We start from the raw sequence: 18,772 nt of genomic DNA, 5'->3' as shown, positions 1-18,772 counted from the left end.
GAGGAGTACTGCGGGAGGAGGAGGAGGAGGAGGAGGAGGAGGAGGAGGAGGAGGAGGAGGAGGAGGAGGTGAGCCAAAAACACATCCAGAGTTATTTATTTGTATTATTATAATTTCTTCTGTGGCCGTGGCCTGGCGGCTCGGAGGCATCTCTGTTCCCTCTGACACTGCTCTGTGTGTAATGTGCTGGAAGGCCGTGGGGCGGCAAGGAGGCTAATCAAAGGGTTAAAACACACATCCAGAAACCATTGACCTACACTAGAGACGGGTTAATCCTGTATTAATGCCCCCCCAGGTGTCGTGGAGCAGTGGGGGGGCGGTGCTGAAGCTGGTGGAGGATCTGCAGGACAGACGGAGGAGGACGGAGGAGCTCAGGCTGCACAGAGGACAGCAAGTAAGAGACTGATTCTATCTCTCAAGACTAATCAGGAGGACATCTTTCTCTAGAGGACATCTGTCTCTAGAGGACATCTTTCTCTCAGGAAAATGAATCCGAACAAGAGAAAGATTTCCTCCAAAAAAAGAAACATTTTTAATCAGAAATCAATCTTTTTGTAACTTTTTGTCCCAAATTCCATGTCCCTGTCCTCTGTCTCTCTCATGTCCCTGGTCCTCTGTCTCTCTCATGTCCCTGGTCCTCTGTCTCTCACATGTCCCTGGTCCTCTGTCTCTCTCATGTCCCTGGTCCTCTGTCTCTCTCATGTCCCTGGTCCTCTGTCTCTCTCATGTCCCTGGTCCTCTGTCTCTCTCATGTCCCTGGTCCTCTGTCTCTCACATGTCCCTGGTCCTCTGTCTCTCTCATGTCCCTGGTCCTCTGTCTCTCATGTCCCTGGTCCTCTCTCTCATGTCCCTGGTCCTCTCTCTCTCATGTCCCTGGTCCTCTCTCTCTCATGTCCCTGGTCCTCTCTCTGATGTCCCTGGTCCTCTCTCTCTCATGTCCCTGGTCCTCTGTCTCTCATGTCCCTGGTCCTCTCTCTCATGTCCCTGGTCCTCTCTCTCTCATGTCTCTGGTCCTCTCTCTCATGTCCCTGGTCCTCTCTCTCCCATGTCCCTGGTCCTCTCTCTCCCATGTCCCTGGTCCTCTCTCTCTCATGTCCCTGGTCCTCTCTCTCTCATGTCCCTGGTCCTCTGTCTCTCATGTCCCTGGTCCTCTCTCTCTCATGTCCCTGGTCCTCTGTATCTCATGTCCCTGGTCCTCTGTCTCATGTCTCTGGTCCTCTCTCTCATGTCCCTGGTCCTCTGTCTCTCATGTCCCTGGTCCTCTCTCTCTCATGTCCCTGGTCCTCTGTATCTCATGTCCCTGGTCCTCTGTCTCATGTCTCTGGTCCTCTCTCTCATGTCCCTGGTCCTCTGTCTCTCATGTCCCTGGTCCTCTCTCTCTCATGTCTCTGGTCCTCTCTCTCATGTCCCTGGTCCTCTCTCTCTCATGTCCCTGGTCCTCTCTCTCTCATGTCCCTGGTCCTCTGTATCTCATGTCCCTGGTCCTCTGTCTCTCATGTTCCTGGTCCTCTCTCTCTCATGTCCCTGGTCCTCTCTCTCTCATGTCCCTGGTCCTCTGTATCTCATGTCCCTGGTCCTCTGTATCTCATGTCCCTGGTCCTCTGTCTCTCATGTTCCTGGTCCTCTGTCTCTCTCATGTCCTGGTCCTCTGTCTCTCTCATGTCCCTGGTCCTCTGTCTCTCATGTTCCTGGTCCTCTGTCTCTCTCATGTCCCTGGTCCTCTGTCTCTCTCATGTCCCTGGTCCTCTGTCTCTCATGTTCCTGGTCCTCTGTATCTCATGTCCCTGGTCCTCTGTATCTCATGTCCCTGGTCCTCTGTCTCTCATGTTCCTGGTCCTCTGTCTCTCTCATGTCCCTGGTCCTCTGTCTCTCTCATGTCCCTGGTCCTCTGTATCTCATGTCCCTGGTCCTCTCTCAGGTCCCTGGTCCTCTCTCTCTCTCATGTCTCTGGTCCTCTCTCATGTCCCTGGTCCTCTCTCTCATGTCCCTGGTCCTCTGTATCTCATGTCCCTGGTCCTCTCTCTCTCATGTTCCTGGTCCTCTGTCTCTCATGTCCCTGGTCCTCTCTCTCTCATGTCTCTGGTCCTCTCTCATGTCCTGGTCCTCTGTCTCTCATGTCCCTGGTCCTCTGTCTCTCATGTCCCTGGTCCTCTGTCTCTCATGTCCCTGGTCCTCTCTCTCTCATGTTCCTGGTCCTCTGTCTCTCTCATGTCCCTGGTCCTCTGTCTCTCATGTCCCTGGTCCTCTGTCTCTCTCATGTCCCTGGTCCTCTGTCTCTCATGTCCCTGGTCCTCCTCTCTCTCTCATGTCTCTGGTCCTCTCTCATGTCCCTGGTCCTCTGTCTCTCATGTCCCTGGTCCTCTGTCTCTCATGTCCCTGGTCCTCTCTCTCTCATGTCCCTGGTCCTCTGTCTCTCATGTCCCTGGTCCTCTCTCTCTCATGTCCCTGGTCCTCTGTCTCTCCTGTCCCTGGTCCTCTGTCTCTCCTGTCCCTGGTCCTCTCTCTCTCATGTCCCTGGTCCTCTGTCTCTCATGTCCCTGGTCCTCTCTCTCTCATGTCCCTGGTCCTCTGTCTCTCATGTCCCTGGTCCTCTCTCTCTCATGTGCCTGGTCCTCTGTCTCTCCTGTCCCTGGTCCTCTCTCTCTCCTGTCCCTGGTCCTCTGTCTCTCATGTCTCTGGTCCTCTCTGTCTCATGTCCCTGGTCCTTTGTCTCTCCTGTCCCTGGTCCTCTCTCTCTCATGTCCCTGGTCCTCTGTCTCTCATGTCCCTGGTCCTCTGTCTCTCATGTCCCTGGTCCTCTCTCTCTCATGTCACTGGTCCTCTGTCTCTCATGTCTCTGGTCCTCTCTCTCTCATGTCCCTGGTCCTCTGTCTCTCATGTCCCTGGTCCTCTCTCTCTCATGTCCCTGGTCCTCTGTCTCTCCTGTCCCTGGTCCTCTGTCTCTCCTGTCCCTGGTCCTCTCTCTCTCATGTCCCTGGTCCTCTGTCTCTCATGTCCCTGGTCCTCTGTCTCTCATGTCTCTGGTCCTCTGTCTCTCATGTCCCTGGTCCTCTCTCTCTCATGTCCCTGGTCCTCTGTCTCTCCTGTCCCTGGTCCTCTGTCTCTCATGTCCCTGGTCCTCTGTCTCTCATGTCCCTGGTCCTCTCTCTCTCATGTCCCTGGTCCTCTGTCTCTCATGTCCCTGGTCCTCTCTCTCTCATGTCCCTGGTCCTCTGTCTCTCATGTCCCTGGTCCTCTGTCTCTCATGTCCCTGGTCCTCTCTCTCTCATGTCCCTGGTCCTCTGTCTCTCATGTCCCTGGTCCTCTGTCTTTTGGAAAGTTAAATAAATGCATACAAAAGTGAAAATGATCTGTTTTCACTGCAGGACCGGAGTCTCTCAGTCAAAGAGACCCTGGACCAGGACCGGAGTCTCTCAGTCAAAGAGACCCTGGACCAGGACCGGAGTCTCTCTGTCAAAGAAACCCTGGACCAGGACTGGAGTCTCTCTGTCAAAGAGACCCTGGACCAGGACCTGGAGTCAGAGTCAAGCAGATCAGAACTGAATTCAAAATTTAAACCAGAGGATGCTGAAGACCTGGAGCCAGGATCCAGATCAGCTTTGAAGCCTGAACCTGGATCAGAGGAGTCTAAATATGTGGTCCCCGGATCCAGATCAGAGGGTACCAACATCTCTGAGTCAGAATCAGAGTCTGGACCAGATCAGACCAGAGACCTGCAGCCAGGACCCCTTTCAGACCAGACTGTGGGATCCAGATCAGATGTGAAGCCTGAAGACAGATCAGAAGAGACCAGAGACCTGCATACCGGACTAAAATTAAACCTGAATTCAGAATCCAGATCAACAGAAACCAAAGACTTGGAGTCCGGATCCAGATCTGATCTTAATCCTGACTTTCGATCAGATCTTAAAACTGTACCCAAGTCAGAGGAGACCAGAGACCTGCAGACCAGATCCACTTCAGAGCTAAGATCCACTTCAGAGCTAAGATCCAGATCCACTTCAGATCAGCAGCTGAGATCCGGCTCAGATGTGGAAACTGAATCCAGTTCAGAGGAAGACCCAGACCTGCAGCTGGGATCTGGATCAGAACTGGAGTCTGAATCCGGATCAGATTCAGAGTCGGAATCCAGTTCAGAGGAAGACCAGGACTTGGAGTCTGGATCCGGACCAGAGTTGGATTCAGGGTCAGAATCAGAATCAGCCAATCAGCAGACAGAGCTGCAGGGCATGCTGGGAAAAGAGACTGAAGAAGACCCCGCCCACCAAGATCTGCCGACCAATCACAGGCTGCGGCTGCGGTCGTCATGTGAAGAGCTGGCAGACAAGGTGAGTCTCCTTCTTGTCTTTGTGTCGTATCTCTCAATAGATATCGCTCATGTTGGGGTTTGGAGGCTTTAGTCTCCTCGTACATCTTTTCAGACTCGTGAGGACTTTTCTTGGAGGGATCTTTTATATTTTATTTTGTCATTGATTTTCCTTCGTCGTCGTTGTGTGTGTGTGTGTGTGTGTGTGTGTGTGTGTGTGTGTGTGTGTGTGTGTGTGTGTGTGTGTGTGTGTGTGTGTGTGTGTGTGTGTGTGTGTGTGTGTGTGTGTGTGTGTGTGTGTGTGTGCGTGCGTGCGTGCGTGCGTGCGTGCGTGCGTGCGTGCGTGCGTGCGTGCGTGCGTGCGTGCGTGCGTGCGTGTGTGTGTGGTGTGTGTGTGTGTGTGTGTGTGTGTGGTGTGTGTGTTGCAGGTCTGCCTCTGGGTGCAGCAGGGGAGCAGAGTGTTGTCTGAAAGCTCTGAAGCCGGACTGCAGCTCTTTGAGGCCGAAGAGACTCTGAACACACACCTGAGGTTGCAAACAGAGGCTGAGGTTCACACACACACACACACACACACACACACACACACACACACACACACACACACACACACAGGTTAAACTGATCATAGCGTTTTACGTGTCTCCAGTCTGCAGGTTTGGAAGCAGGAAACATGAAGCAGATCCTGGATCAGATCAACGCTCTGCAGCCCGGTGGCTCCCCGCTGTCCCCCCTCAAAACACTGACCCAGCAACTGAAGAGGGTCCGCACCAGAACCAGCACCAGCGACCCACCGAGCCCTGAACTCCCTGCTCGGGTGGATCTGGTCCTGAAGGAGCTGCAGGGTCTGAACAGGAAGTTAGACTCAAACCTGGAGCTGCTGCAACCCTACGTCACTTTCCTCCACACGGCACAGCAGGTCAGAACCAGAACCCTCCGCCAAGACTCCGTCAGAGGAAAATAGTTCTTTATCCGCCCTTTACCACTTCCTGTCCCCTGGTCTGGAGGTCAATGGTTTCCTGAATGTGTTTCTGGTTGTTAGCCTGAAATCAGGTCTGTGGTTAACACGAGTTGAAGAGATTTTAACATTTAGTTCTACCACATAAAACACATCAGTAAATACCCCATTGGTGAGTTAAAAAGCGGTGGTGACGTGAAGTCATGTGACCGTGCTGTATTTCCTTTATAGCCCGACAGTAGCCACCTTTAGCTTAGAGGTGGTGAGGTGAAGTCATGTGACCGTGCTGTAGTTCCTTTATAGCCCAACATTAGCCTCCTTTAGCTTAGCGGTGGTGACGTGAAGTCATGTGACCGTGCTGTATTTCCTTTATAGCCCAACAGTAGCCACCTTTAGCTTAGCGGTGGTGACGTGAAGTCATGTGACCGTGCTGTAGTTCCTTTATAGCCCAACATTAGCCTCCTTTAGCTTAGCGGTGGTGACGTGAAGTCATGTGACCGTGCTGTAGTTCTTTATAGCCCAACATTAGCCTCCTTTAGCTTAGCGGTGGAGACGTGAAGTCATGTGACCGTGCTGTAGTTCCTTTATAGCCCAACATTAGCCTCCTTTAGCTTAGCGGTGGTGACGTGAAGTCATGTGACCGTGCTGTAGTTCCTTTATAGCCCAACATTAGCCTCCTTTAGCTTAGCGGTGGTGACGTGAAGTCATGTGACCGTGCTGTAGTTCCTTTATAGCCCAACATTAGCCTCCTTTAGCTTAGAGGTGGTGACGTGAAGTCATGTGACCGTGCTGTAGTTCCTTTATAGCCCAACATTAGCCACCTTTAGCTTAGCGGTGGTGACGTGAAGTCATGTGACCGTGCTGTAGTTCCTTTATAGCCCAACATTAGCCACCTTTAGCTTAGCGGTGGTGACGTGAAGTCATGTGACCGTGCTGTAGTTCCTCTATAGCCCAACATTAGCCACCTTTAGCTTAGCGGTGGTGACGTGAAGTCATGTGACCGTGCTGTAGTTCCTCTATAGCCCAACATTAGCCACCTTTAGCTTAGCGGGGGTGACGTGAAGTCATGTGACCGTGCTGTAGTTCCTTTACAGCCCAACATTAGCCTCCTTTAGCTTAGCGGTGGTGACGTGAAGTCATGTGACCATGCTGCAGTTCCTTTACAGCCCAACAGTAGCCTCCTTTAGCTTAGCGGTGGTGACGTGAAGTCATGTGACCGTGCTGTAGTTCCTTTATAGCCCAACATTAGCCTCCTTTAGCTTAGCGGTGGTGACGTGAAGTCATGTGACCGTGCTGTAGTTCCTTTACAGCCCAACATTAGCCTCCTTTAGCTTAGCGGTGGTGACGTGAAGTCATGTGACCGTGCTGTAGTTCCTTTATAGCCCAACATTAGCCTCCTTTAGCTTAGCGGTGGTGACGTGAAGTCATGTGACCGTGCTGTAGTTCCTTTACAGCCCAACATTAGCCTCCTTTAGCTTAGCGGTGGTGACGTGAAGTCATGTGACCGTGCTGTAGTTCCTTTACAGCCCAACAGTAGCCTCCTTTAGCTTAGCGGTGGTGACGTGAAGTCATGTGACCGTGCTGTAGTTCCTTTACAGCCCAACAGTAGCCTCCTTTAGCTTAGCGGTGGTGACGTGAAGTCATGTGACCGTGCTGTAGTTCCTTTACAGCCCAACAGTAGCCTCCTTTAGCTTAGCGGTGGTGACGTGAAGTCATGTGACCGTGTTGTAGTTCCTTTATAGCTTCAATCCTCTCCCCCAGGTGGAGGACGAGGTGGAAGAACTTCAGGAGCTCTACAGAAAGAGACCAGAGGAAGAGGAAGTCAGTAGCTGCATGTCCGCAGTGAAGAACAGGAAGCAGTTTGACTCCAGCTGGGAGAAAACGCTGCAGAGTGTCCTCTCCTGTCAGGAATTTGGAAACAGCTTCCTCCAAACTGCTAACACGGTGAGATGACATTACACTGTGGCTCTGTGAATCATGCAGAGCGCTGTAGTTTGATATAAACCATGTGTTTGTCAGGTGTCTGGATCAGCGTTGAACCTGCAGTCGGTGGTTCAGGAGACGCTGGAGAGACTCTGCAGAACAGAACAGGAAGTGAACGAGATGAGGAGTCAGCGGATAATCCAGACCCAGGAGCAGAGAGATTACTGCAGGAAGTACAGGGAGAGACTGGACAAGGTACTGCTGTAGTCTGAACCCTGCAGGGTATCGCAACAACTCCAGTTTCTATTCAAGGACTTTAATCTCAGTATTAAACTTTATTCTTGACTTTATTTTGACTTTATTCAGGATTACACTAAAAAGATGGGGAGATAAGAAGAAAGGTTCAGATTCTCCTTTGAATGGGATTTATAGAAGATAGTCCCACCAGAGAGCATGGCGGTACTGGTCTTAGGTCCGGTTCTGGTTTTAGATCCGGTACTGGTCTTTGGTCCGGTACTGGTTTTAGATCCGGTACTGGTCTTTGGTCCGGTACTGGTTTTAGGTCCGGTACTGGTCTTTGGTCCGGTACTGGTTTTAGGTCAGGTACTGGTTTTAGATCCGGGGCTGGTTTTAGGTGCGGTTCTGGTTTTAGATCCGGTCCTGGTCTTTGGTCTGGTACTTGTTTTAGGTCAGGTAGGCTACTGGTTTTAGATCCGGTACTGGTCTTAGGTCCGGTTCTGGTTTTAGATCCGGTACTGGTCTTAGGTCCGGTTCTGGTTTTAGGTCCGGTACTGGTCTTAGGTCCGGTACTGGTTTTAGGTCAAATACTGGTTTTAGATCCGGTCCTGGTCTTAGGTCCGGTACTGGTCTTAGCTCCGGTACTGGTTTTAGGTCCGGTACTGGTTTTAGATCCGGTCCTGGTCTTAGGTCCGGTACTGGTTTTAGGTCAGGTACTGGTTTTAGATCCGGTCCTGGTCTTAGGTCCGGTACTGGTCTTAGCTCCGGTACTGGTTTAAGGTCCGGTACTGGTTTTAGATCCGCTCCTGGTCATAGGTCCGGTACTGGTCTTAGCTCCGGTACTGGGGTAAAGGTACTCTCCATAACCCTTGCTGGTTGTTCCAGACCCTGCAGGACCTGAACTGTGTCTCTGAGATGCTGGACTCCTGCACTCTGATGGATCTGGGTTCAGACCTGCAGACCTCCAAGCTGCTGGAGCGCTTCAGCCAGGCCCGTCCACACTTTACCGTGAGTCCTCTGATTTTAAACTGAAGCAAAATAGAGAACCCAAGGGCTACATGGACTTTTTGTTCTGCAGGGACTTATGGGGCTCATGACTGAACTGGGAAGGTGTTTCTTTCTTCTTTGCTCCAGAAACTGGACGCTGAGGTGGAGTTCATGTTGAAGAGCTGGGAGACTCTGAGAGGAGTCCAGGAGGGTCTGGAGGAGGAGGAGGAGGAGGAGGATGAGGATGAGGAAGGACCAGTGGAGGAGGAAGACCTGTCAGAGCTGCTGAAGCTCCAGGAGAAAGTGAAGAAGAAGATCCGTCAGAGCGAATCCATCCTGGACCGGACCAGCAGCTTCCAGCTCACATCCAGACAGGTCCGTGCGACAGGAAGTGGTTCTGACAGGAAGTGGTTCTGACAGGAAGCCTGCAGGTACTTATCAAAGTGTTGTTTCCTTTGGGTCCAGCTGGAGGCGCTGATCCAGACTTTAACTGGTTCCTGTGGATCCAGCGAGGAACAGCAGCAGATCCAGAGTCTGTTCAAAACCGCTTCAACACTGAAGAGCGACATCTGCACCTCCGTCAGCTCCACCGTCAGTACAGTTACTGCCAGTTTGAGTTACTACCAGTATGAGTTACTACCAGTATGAGTTACTGCCAATTTGAGTTACTACCAGTATGAGTTACTACCAGTTTGAGTTACTACCAGTTTGAGTTACTACCAGTATGAGATACTGCCAGTATGAGTTACTACCAGTTTGAGTTCCTACCAGTATGAGTTACTGCCAGTATGAGTTACTGCCAGTTTGAGTTACTACCAGTATGAGTTACAACCAGTTTGAGTTACTACCAGTTTGAGTTACAACCAGTATGAGTTACTACCAGTTTGAATTACAACCAGTATGAGTTACTACCAGTTTGAGTTACTACCAGTATGAGTTACAACCAGTTTGAGTTACAACCAGTATGAGTTACTACCTGTTTGAGTTACTACCAGTTTGAGTTACAACCAGTATGAGTTACTACCAGTATGAGTTACTACCAGTATGAGTTACTACCTGTTTGAGTTACTACCAGTTTGAGTTACAACCAGTATGAGTTACTACCAGTATGAGTTACTACCAGTATGAGTTACTACCTGTTTGAGTTACTACCAGTTTGAGTTACTACCAGTTTGAGTTACTGCCAGTTTGAGTTACTACCAGTTTGAGTTACTACCAGTTTGAGTTTCTACCAGTTTGAGTTACTACCAGTTTGAGTTACTACCAGTATGAGTTACTACCAGTTTGAGTTACTACCAGTATGAGTTACTACCAGTATGAGTTACTACCAGTTTGAGTTACTACCAGTTTGAGTTACTACCAGTTCGAGTTACTACCAGTTCGAGTTACTACCAGTTTGAGTTACTACCAGTATGAGTTACTACCAGTTTGAGTTACTACCAGTTTGAGTTACTACCAGTATGAGTTACTACCAGTTTGAGTTACTACCAGTTTGAGTTACTGCCAGTATGAGTTACTGCCAGTTTGAGTAACTACCAGTATGAGTTACTACCAGTTTGAGTTACTACCAGTATGAGTTACTACCAGTTTGAGTTACTACCAGTTTGAGTTTCTACCAGTTTGAGTTACTGCCAGTTTGAGTTATAGTTGTGCTTAGCTGGAGTATTTCCTTTCCCTGCTGCTTCACTTCCTGTTCCTCTCTGTCAGGGTTGGAGCAGTTTCCACGTGGACCAGCTGGAGGCCCGGCTCGTCTCTCTGGACTCTCTCTGCGTCTCGTGGCTGAAGGAAGCATCTCGTCGTGAGGAGAAACTCAGCAGGGAGCGGCTGCTCAACGACGACATCAACCAGGTGAGTCTATCAATTCAAATGTTAGGAACACAGGTCATAAACAGCAACTGTTTCTGTTTACAAAAGATTAAAATAGTATTCAAATAATAATTCTGTCAATAAAAGAAAATTCCACAATTGCGAAATATCAATTTTTATTAATTCTACATCTTTTTGTGAATGTATTATATAGATTATTAGCGGTTTGACATCTTTTATTTGAAGTTTTGCTTCCTTTTTTAAATTAAAGTAATAGCTCACGTTTTAAAGTTCCCGAGTAAAAAACCTAATCGTTAATTTTGCAGACTTTTTTTGTCCTGTTTCTCCAAATGAATTGGGTTATTTAGCCTCCGTACCAGCCTCCTGCCCTGGAGTCCGGCCTCTGGCCCTGGAGTCCGGCTTCTTGCCCTGGAGTCCGGCCTCTGGCCCTGGAGTCCGGCTTCTTGCCCTGGAGCCCGGCCTCTGGCCCTGGAGTCCGGCCTCTTGCCCTGGAGTCCGGCCTCTTGCCCTGGAGTCCGGCCTCTGGCCCTGGAGTCCGGCCTCTTGCCCTGGAGTCCGGCCTCTTGCCCTGGAGTCCGGCCTCTTGCCCTGGAGTCCGGCCTCTTGCCCTGGAGTCCGGCCTCTTGCCCTGGAGTCCGGCCTCCTGCCCTGGAGTCCGGCCTCTGGACCTGGAGTCCGGCCTCTTGCCCTGGAGTCCGGCCTCTTGCCCTGGAGTCCGGCCTCTGGCCCTGGAGTCCGGCCTCTGGCCCTGGAGTCCGGCCTCTTGCCCTGGAGTCCGGCCTCTGGCCCTGGAGTCCGGCCTCTTGCCCTGGAGTCCGGCCTCTTGCCCTGGAGTCCGGCCTCTGGCCCTGGAGTCCGGCCTCTGGCCCTGGAGTCCGGCCTCTGGCCCTGGAGTCCGGCCTCTTGCCCTGGAGTCCGGCCTCTTGCCCTGGAGTCCGGCCTCTGGCCCTGGAGTCCGGCCTCTTGCCCTGGAGTCCGGCCTCTTGCCCTCGAGTCCGGCCTTCTTGCCCTGGAGTCCGGCCTCTTGCCCTGGAGTCCGGCCTCTTGCCCTGGACTCCAGCCTCTTGCCCTGGAGTCCGGCCTCTTGCCCTGGACTCCAGCCTCTTGCCCTGGAGTCCGGCCTCTTGCCCTGGAGTCCAGCCCCTCTGCGTTTTATTTGGTCTAAATATAATCTGCAGTCAGCTGACAGTGTTAGATTTGATTGGAGCTATGAAGACGCTCGCTGCAGCAGAAACCTTGTGGTTCTCTCGCTGAATTGTATTCTGTTTTCTACGATGGCGGACAGGTTCCGACGCCGGAGAAACTGTAGCTTCAGAAACGATGCGAATAAAAACCCACAGAATTATCTAAAGCTTTAAAACTTTATTGCTAATGACATTCCCTTCACAGTCACCTCATGGAGGTGCTGGAGGAGAAGTTATTAAAGTACATCGCATGGAAACTATATCAGAAATATCAAAGTGTTAAAGATTCTAGAGTTCAAGACCACAGAAGGACTGTGGGGTTCATCCTCTGGGGAACAGGAATGTTATGGTTGAGACACTTGACCTAAAATAGCTCCCCCCCCGTCCTCTTCCATTATCTGCTCTTCAGTCAGAGCTGTGAGAGCTGGTGTCCATGGACGGGGGGAGTTTTTATGAGTTTATTTTTAGAGCTGGGGGGATTTAAATCCAGAGGGAGGAGGAACAGCTGTCAGAAGATCTGTCAGCTCAGAACAGCTGAGACACAGGGAGGTGAAGACATTTAAATCACTGAAGAGGTTGGGCTGATTCTCTAACCTCAGGGTGGGGGAGCCAAGGAGTCAAGGAGTCAGAAGTCAGGAGTCAGGACTCAGGAGTCAGGAGTCAGGAGTCAAGGAGTCAGGAGTCAGGAGTCAGGAGTTAGGAAGAGTAAAACACCAAACGTTACCTGGAAGATATCTCTAAACCAAGTGTGTGTGTGTGTGTCTGTCTGTCTGTCTGTCTGTCTGTCTGTCTGTCTGTCTGTCTGTCTGTCTGTCTGTCTGTGTGTGTGTGTGTGTGTGTGTGTGTGTGTGTGTGTGTGTGTGTGTGTGTGTGTGTGTGTGTGTGTGTGTGTGTGTGTGTGTGTGTGTGTGTGTGTGTGTGTGTGTGTGTGTGTGTGAGGGGTGTGTGTGTGTGTGTGTGTGTGTGTGTGTGTGTGTGTGTGTGAGGTGTGTGTGTGTGTGTGTGTGTGTGTGTGTGTGTGAGGTGTGTGTGTGTGTGTGTGTGTGTGTGTGTGTGTGTGTGTGTGTGTGTGTGTGTGTGTGTGTGTGTGTGTGTGTGTGTGTGTGTGTGTGTGTGTGTGTGAGAGTGCATGAGTGTGTGTGAGTGTGTATGTGCAGCTGCCACTTCAGGACCAGGTGCATGCTGGGAAATACCCATTGGCTGACTCTGCCTGTATTTCTGATCCCCCCCCTCTCCATACCTTAAGCAGCAGCTGCTTAATGACACAGCAGCAACCAGTCACACCAGTAACTCCAGTGAAATGTCACACTGGTGAAAGTATGTTGTTTTTAAGGAATGACGAGTAGAGGAACCGCAGGGGAGGGAGGATGAACCTCGGAGCAGCTTCAACCACTGAGCTGTTTTACACAAACCAATCTAATTGTATTCATACAGCCCAATATCACACATTTCCCATCAGCCTCAGGGTCTGCGGTGACATCAGAGTCATGTGATCACATTGTTAAAATAAGTGCATAAAACATTCGGGTAAGTTTCCAACCACAGAGACAGTTTTGTGTCTCATTTGTGTAATAGAAGAGTTTTGGGCCGTTGTAAGGCCAACCTCATGGTGGCGCTAGAGAGGAATCAAGTCAGTAAGATTCATCCTCTGGAAACAGGAGCGTCTTTACAGAAAGGTTTGGGAATCCATCCAATACCTGTAGAGATACTGTACACCAGTCTGGGGGCCCAACGATGACTCTAGGGTCATTAGGATATATGTTTGTATTGTGTCTTGGTTGTCCTGGGTCCAGACGCCTCTCTTTGCGTCCGGACATCCATCCCATTCTCGTCATGTGATCACATTGTTCAAATAAGTGGATAAAGCCTCTAGCTACGTTTCCAACAACAGAGACAGCTTTTCTGAACGCTGCACGTGTTTCCTGAAGCTGGGGAAGATGTTTCTTCATCTGCTTGTGTTCTGGCTCATTTGTGTAATGGAAGAGTTCTGAACCTCATGGTGGCGCTAGAGGGGAAATCAAGGTGTTAGCCAAAGTCAGTACGATTCATCCTCTGGGAAACAGGAACACAGCGGTTTAGTAATCCATCCGATACATATACCAGTCTGGTGGCCTGACTATGATGCTTGCAAGGCAAACTCAAGAAGACTCAAGAAAGCATTGCCTCTCTGACAATGAGCTATTTGGATGTAGCCTAACGAGCCGCTCTAAGCCGGTCTGGCATCAGGTCTGGCTCAGCGTCTTTGGGCATTAGGAAAAGCGCTATATAAATCCCATGTATTATTATTATTATAAATATGTCTAATTTTCATTTTTCAGCTTCGTGAGTCCTTCAAGGAGCTGAAGAAGCGTTTCAGTAACCTGAGGTTCAACTATCTGAAGAGGAACGACAGGACGAGGAACACCAAGGCAGCGAGAAACCAGCTGCAGCAGGTGGAGCTGTACGAGGAGAAGCTGCAGGTACACTTTAAAGAGTCCTCTCCTGTTGATGTTCAAGTGTATATCAGTGTGTAGTGTCTCTACTTTAAAGAGTCCTCTCCTGTTGATGTTCAAGTGTATATCAGTGTGTAGTGTCTCTACTTTAAAGAGTCCTCTCCTGTTGATGTTCAGGTGTATATCAGTATGTAGTGTCTCTACTTTAAAGAGTCCTCTCCTGTTGATGTTCAAGTGTATATCAGTGTGTAGTGTCTCTACTTTAAAGAGTCCTCTCCTGCTGACGTTCAGGTGTATATCAGTGTGTAGTGTCTCTACTTTAAAGAGTCCTCTCCTGTTGATGTTCAAGTGTATATCAGTGTGTAGTGTCTCTACTTTAAAGAGTCCTCTCCTGCTGACGTTCAGGTGTATATCAGTGTGTAGTGTCTCTACTTTAAAGAGTCCTCTCCTGTTGATGTTCAGGTGTATATCAGTATGTAGTGTCTCTACTTTAAAGAGTCCTCTCCTGCTGATGTTCAGGTGTATATCAGTATGTAGTGTCTCTACTTTAAAGAGTCCTCTCCTGTTGATGTTCAGGTGTATATCAGTATGTAGTGTCTCTACTTTAAAGAGTCCTCTCCTGCTGATGTTCAGGTGTATATCAGTATGTAGTGTCTCTACTTTAAAGAGTCCTCTCCTGCTGATGTTCAGGTGTATATCAGTATGTAGTGTCTCTACTTTAAAGAGTCCTCTCCTGCTGATGTTCAGGTGTATATCAGTATGTAGTGTCTCTACTTTAAAGAGTCCTCTCCTGCTGATGTTCAGGTGTATATCATTATGTAGTGTCTCTTCTTTAAAGAGTCCTCTCCTGCTGATGTTCAGGTGTATATCAGTATGTAGTGTCTCTTCTTTAAAGAGTCCTCTCCTGCTGATGTTCAGGTGTATATCAGTATGTAGTGTCTCTACTTTAAAGAGTCCTCTCCTGCTGATGTTCAGGTGTATATCAGTATGTAGTGTCTCTACTTTAAAGAGTCCTCTCCTGCTGATGTTCAGGTGTATATCAGTATGTAGTGTCTCTACTTTAAAGAGTCCTCTCCTGGTGATGTTCAGGTGTATATCAGTATGTAGTGTCTCTACTTTAAAGAGTCCTCTCCTGCTGATGTTCAGGTGTATATCAGTATGTAGTGTCTCTACTTTAAAGAGTCCTCTCCTGCTGATGTTCAGGTGTATATCAGTATGTAGTGTCTCTACTTTAAAGAGTCCTCTCCTGATGATGTTCAGGTGTATATCAGTATGTAGTGTCTCTACTTTAAAGAGTCCTCTCCTGCTGATGTTCAGGTGTATATCAGTATGTAGTGTCTCTACTTTAATGAGTCCTCTCCTGCTGATGTTCAGGTGTATATCAGTATGTAGTGTCTCTACTTTAAAGAGTCCTCTCCTGCTGATGTTCAGATGTATATCAGTATGTAGTGTCTCGACTTTAAAGAGTCCTCTCCTGCTGAGGTTCAGGTGTATATCAGTAGGTAGTGTCTCTACTTTAAAGAGTCCTCTCCTGCTGATGTTCAGGTGTATATCAGTATGTAGTGTCTCTACTTTAATGAGTCCTCTCCTGCTGATGTTCAGGTGTATATCAGTATGTAGTGTCTCTACTTTAAAGAGTCCTCTCCTGCTGATGTTCAGATGTATATCAGTATGTAGTGTCTCGACTTTAAAGAGTCCTCTCCTGCTGAGGTTCAGGTGTATATCAGTAGGTAGTGTCTCTACTTTAAAGAGTCCTCTCCTGATGATGTTCAGGTGTATATCAGTATGTAGTGTCTCTACTTTAAAGAGTCCTCTCCTGCTGATGTTCAGGTGTATATCAGTATGTAGTGACTCTACTTTAAAGAGTCCTCTCCTGCTGATGTTCAGGTGTATATCAGTATGTAGTGTCTCTACTTTAAAGAGTCCTCTCCTGCTGATGTTCAGGTGTATATCAGTATGTAGTGTCTGTACTTTAAAGAGTCCTCTCCTGTTGATGTTCAGGTGTATATCAGTATGTAGTGTCTCTACTTTAAAGAGTCCTCTCCTGCTGATGTTCAGGTGTATATCAGTATGTAGTGTCTCTACTTTAAAGAGTCCTCTCCTGCTGATGTTCAGGTGTATATCAGTATGTAGTGTCTCTACTTTAAAGAGTCCTCTCCTGCTGATGTTCAGGTGTATATCAGTATGTAGTGTCTCTACTTTAAAGAGTCCTCTCCTGCTGATGTTCAGGTGTATATCAGTATGTAGTGTCTCTACTTTAAAGAGTCCTCTCCTGCTGATGTTCAGGTGTATATCAGTATGTAGTGTCTCTACTTTAAAGAGTCCTCTCCTGCTGATGTTCAGGTGTATATCAGTGTGTAGTGTCTCTACTTTAAAGAGTCCTCTCCTGCTGATGTTCAGAGCCCAGTCTGCTCTGATTGGTTAGCTGGCTGGCTCTGTTGTGATTGGTCATCCAACTTAGAGATGTCCCGCCCCTTAGCCTATCACGTACAATGTGTTTGAGTGCTAGCCAATAGGAGCGTGTTCCATAGTGATATCATCTGAAGTAAACAAAGGAGATTCCTGTCTCTTGACGTTTATAATAAATAATAATAACCTAGATTTCTGTCCATCAGGCGCTGAGGAAACGCCTTGGGGGGGCGACCTCTCGTCTGGGGTCAGAGGTCAGGGATGGGGGCGTTGCCAGGGAGACGGAGGATGCGGTGAACGAGCTGCAGAGACAGATGGGCGAGTTAGAGCGAAGCGTGGGGGAACACCAGAAGACTCTGGAGATGACCTGCAGACTGCAGACCGCCATGTTGGAGGTCAGATACCTGCACACAGGGGTTCATTTCACACAACATGAAGGAGGAGGAGGAGGAGGAGGAGGAGGAGGAGGTCAGATACCTGCACACAGGGGTTCATTTCACACAACATGAAGGAGGAGGAGGAGGTCAGATACCTGCACACAGGGGTTCATTTCACACAACATGAAGGAGGAGGAGGAGGTCAGATACCTGCACACAGGGGTTCATTACACACAACATGGAGGAGGAGGAGGAGGTCAGATACCTGCACACAGGGGTTCATTTCACACAACATGAAGGAGGAGGAGGAGGTCAGATACCTGCACACAGGGGTTCATTACACACAACATGAAGGAGGAGGAGGAGGAGGTCAGATACCTGCACACAGGGGTTCATTACACACAACATGAAGGAGGAGGAGGAGGAGGTCAGATACCTGCACACAGGGGTTCATTACACACAACATGAAGGAGGAGGAGGAGGAGGTCAGATACCTGCACACTGGGGTTCATTTCACACAACATGAAGGAGGAGGAGGAGGTCAGATACCTGCACACAGGGGTTCATTACACACAACATGGAGGAGGAGGAGGAGGTCAGATACCTGCACACAGGGGTTCATTACACACAACATGGAGGAGGAGGAGGAGGTCAGATACCTGCACACAGGGGTTCATTTCACACAACATGAAGGAGGAGGAGGAGGTCAGATACCTGCACACAGGGGTTCATTACACACAACATGAAGGAGGAGGAGGAGGAGGTCAGATACCTGCACACAGGGGTTCATTACACACAACATGAAGGAGGAGGAGGAGGAGGTCAGATACCTGCACACAGGGGTTCATTACACACAACATGAAGGAGGAGGAGGAGGTCAGATACCTGCACACAGGGGTTCATTTCACACAACATGAAGGAGGAGGAGGAGGAGGAGGAGGTCAGATACCTGCACACAGGGGTTCATTACACACAACATGGAGGAGGAGGAGGTCAGATACCTGCACACAGGGGTTCATTACACACAACATGAAGGAGGAGGAGGAGGAGGTCAGATACCTGCACACAGGGGTTCATTACACACAACATGAAGGAGGAGGAGGAGGAGGAGGAGGTCAGATACCTGCACACACGGGTTCATTTCACACAACATGAAGGAGGAGGTCAGATACCTGCACACAGGGGTTCATTACACACAACATGGAGGAGGAGGAGGAGGTCAGATACCTGCACACAGGGGTTCATTACACACAACATGAAGGAGGAGGAGGAGGTCAGATACCTGCACACAGGGGTTCATTACACACAACATGAAGGAGGAGGAGGAGGTCAGATACCTGCACACAGGGGTTCATTTCACACAACATGAAGGAGGAGGAGGAGGTCAGATACCTGCACACAGGGGTTCATTTCACACAACATGAAGGAGGAGGAGGAGGTCAGATACCTGCACACAGGGTTCATTTCAGATTTCTTCTGAATCCACCAAATGTTAGCATTAGCATCATTAGCATGTAAACATTTCAGAAAACTTGTAATGTAAAAGATCCCCGTGTTAACGTCAGTAACGAAGTGGGGGAGTTTCATGGTCATATCTGTCAGGTAAATATTTCTCTCCATTCACATTCCCAGTATCAGTTCTGGTGTGATGACGCCGGATCGACCATCGCTCGCGTCGGGAAGTTCTCCTCAGAGTGCCGCAGCACGGAGGCCGTGTCCGTCCTGCATCGACAGTTTGAGAAGTTTGTTTGGCCGACGGTCCCTCAGCAGGAGGAGAGGATCAGTCAGATCACTGAGCTCGCTGTCCAGCTGCACGGTAGAACACACGCTTTTATTCTGAAAGGGCACACAGACCTTTATTCTGAAAGGGCACACACACCTTTATTCTGAAAGGGCACACACACCTTTATTCTGAAAGTGCACACACACCTATATTCTGAAAGGGCACACACACCTATATTCTGAAAGGGCACACACACCTATATTCTGAAAGGGCACACAGACCTTTATTCTGAAAGGGCACACACACCTATATTCTGAAAGTGCACACACACCTATATTCTGAAAGGGCACACACACCTATATTCTGAAAGGGCACACACACCTATATTCTGAAAGGGCACACACACCTATAT

General features: G+C 49.2%; 1 protein-coding gene across 5 annotated transcripts in view; it reads left to right on the top strand.

Annotated features, from left to right (window-relative positions):
- The first annotated feature begins 193 nt into the window (after positions 1-193).
- ccdc141 (coiled-coil domain containing 141) overlaps positions 194-18,772 on the top strand; it is a 28,072-nt gene continuing 9,493 nt past the window's right edge. For 2 of the 5 annotated variants that reach the window (XR_013805716.1, XR_013805717.1), the window contains exons 1-13: positions 194-394; positions 3,366-4,328; positions 4,735-4,854; positions 4,953-5,222; positions 7,023-7,205; positions 7,281-7,439; positions 8,307-8,429; positions 8,556-8,783; positions 8,874-8,999; positions 10,116-10,256; positions 13,738-13,878; positions 16,467-16,655; positions 18,270-18,453. Coding sequence is in view for 3 of the 5 variants with exons in the window: in XM_079667106.1 (XP_079523232.1) it covers positions 284-394; positions 3,366-4,328; positions 4,735-4,854; positions 4,953-5,222; positions 7,023-7,205; positions 7,281-7,439; positions 8,307-8,429; positions 8,556-8,783; positions 8,874-8,999; positions 10,116-10,256; positions 13,738-13,878; positions 16,467-16,655; positions 18,270-18,453 (2,938 nt within the window). In the remaining 2 variants the exon portion in view is untranslated. Of the gene's footprint in view, positions 395-3,365; positions 4,329-4,732; positions 4,855-4,952; positions 5,223-7,022; positions 7,206-7,280; positions 7,440-8,306; positions 8,430-8,555; positions 8,784-8,873; positions 9,000-10,115; positions 10,257-13,737; positions 13,879-16,466; positions 16,656-18,269; positions 18,454-18,772 lie in introns of those variants that run through there. The other 3 variants (XM_079667107.1, XM_079667106.1, XM_079667108.1) reach the window with 3 other exon arrangements.

This window comes from Notothenia rossii, assembly GCF_949606895.1.
Source record: "Notothenia rossii genome assembly, chromosome: 2".
Classification (NCBI taxonomy): domain Eukaryota; kingdom Metazoa; phylum Chordata; class Actinopteri; order Perciformes; family Nototheniidae; genus Notothenia; species Notothenia rossii.
Note: the sequence above shows the minus strand (reverse complement) of the source record. Positions and strands in the feature narration are given on the sequence as shown.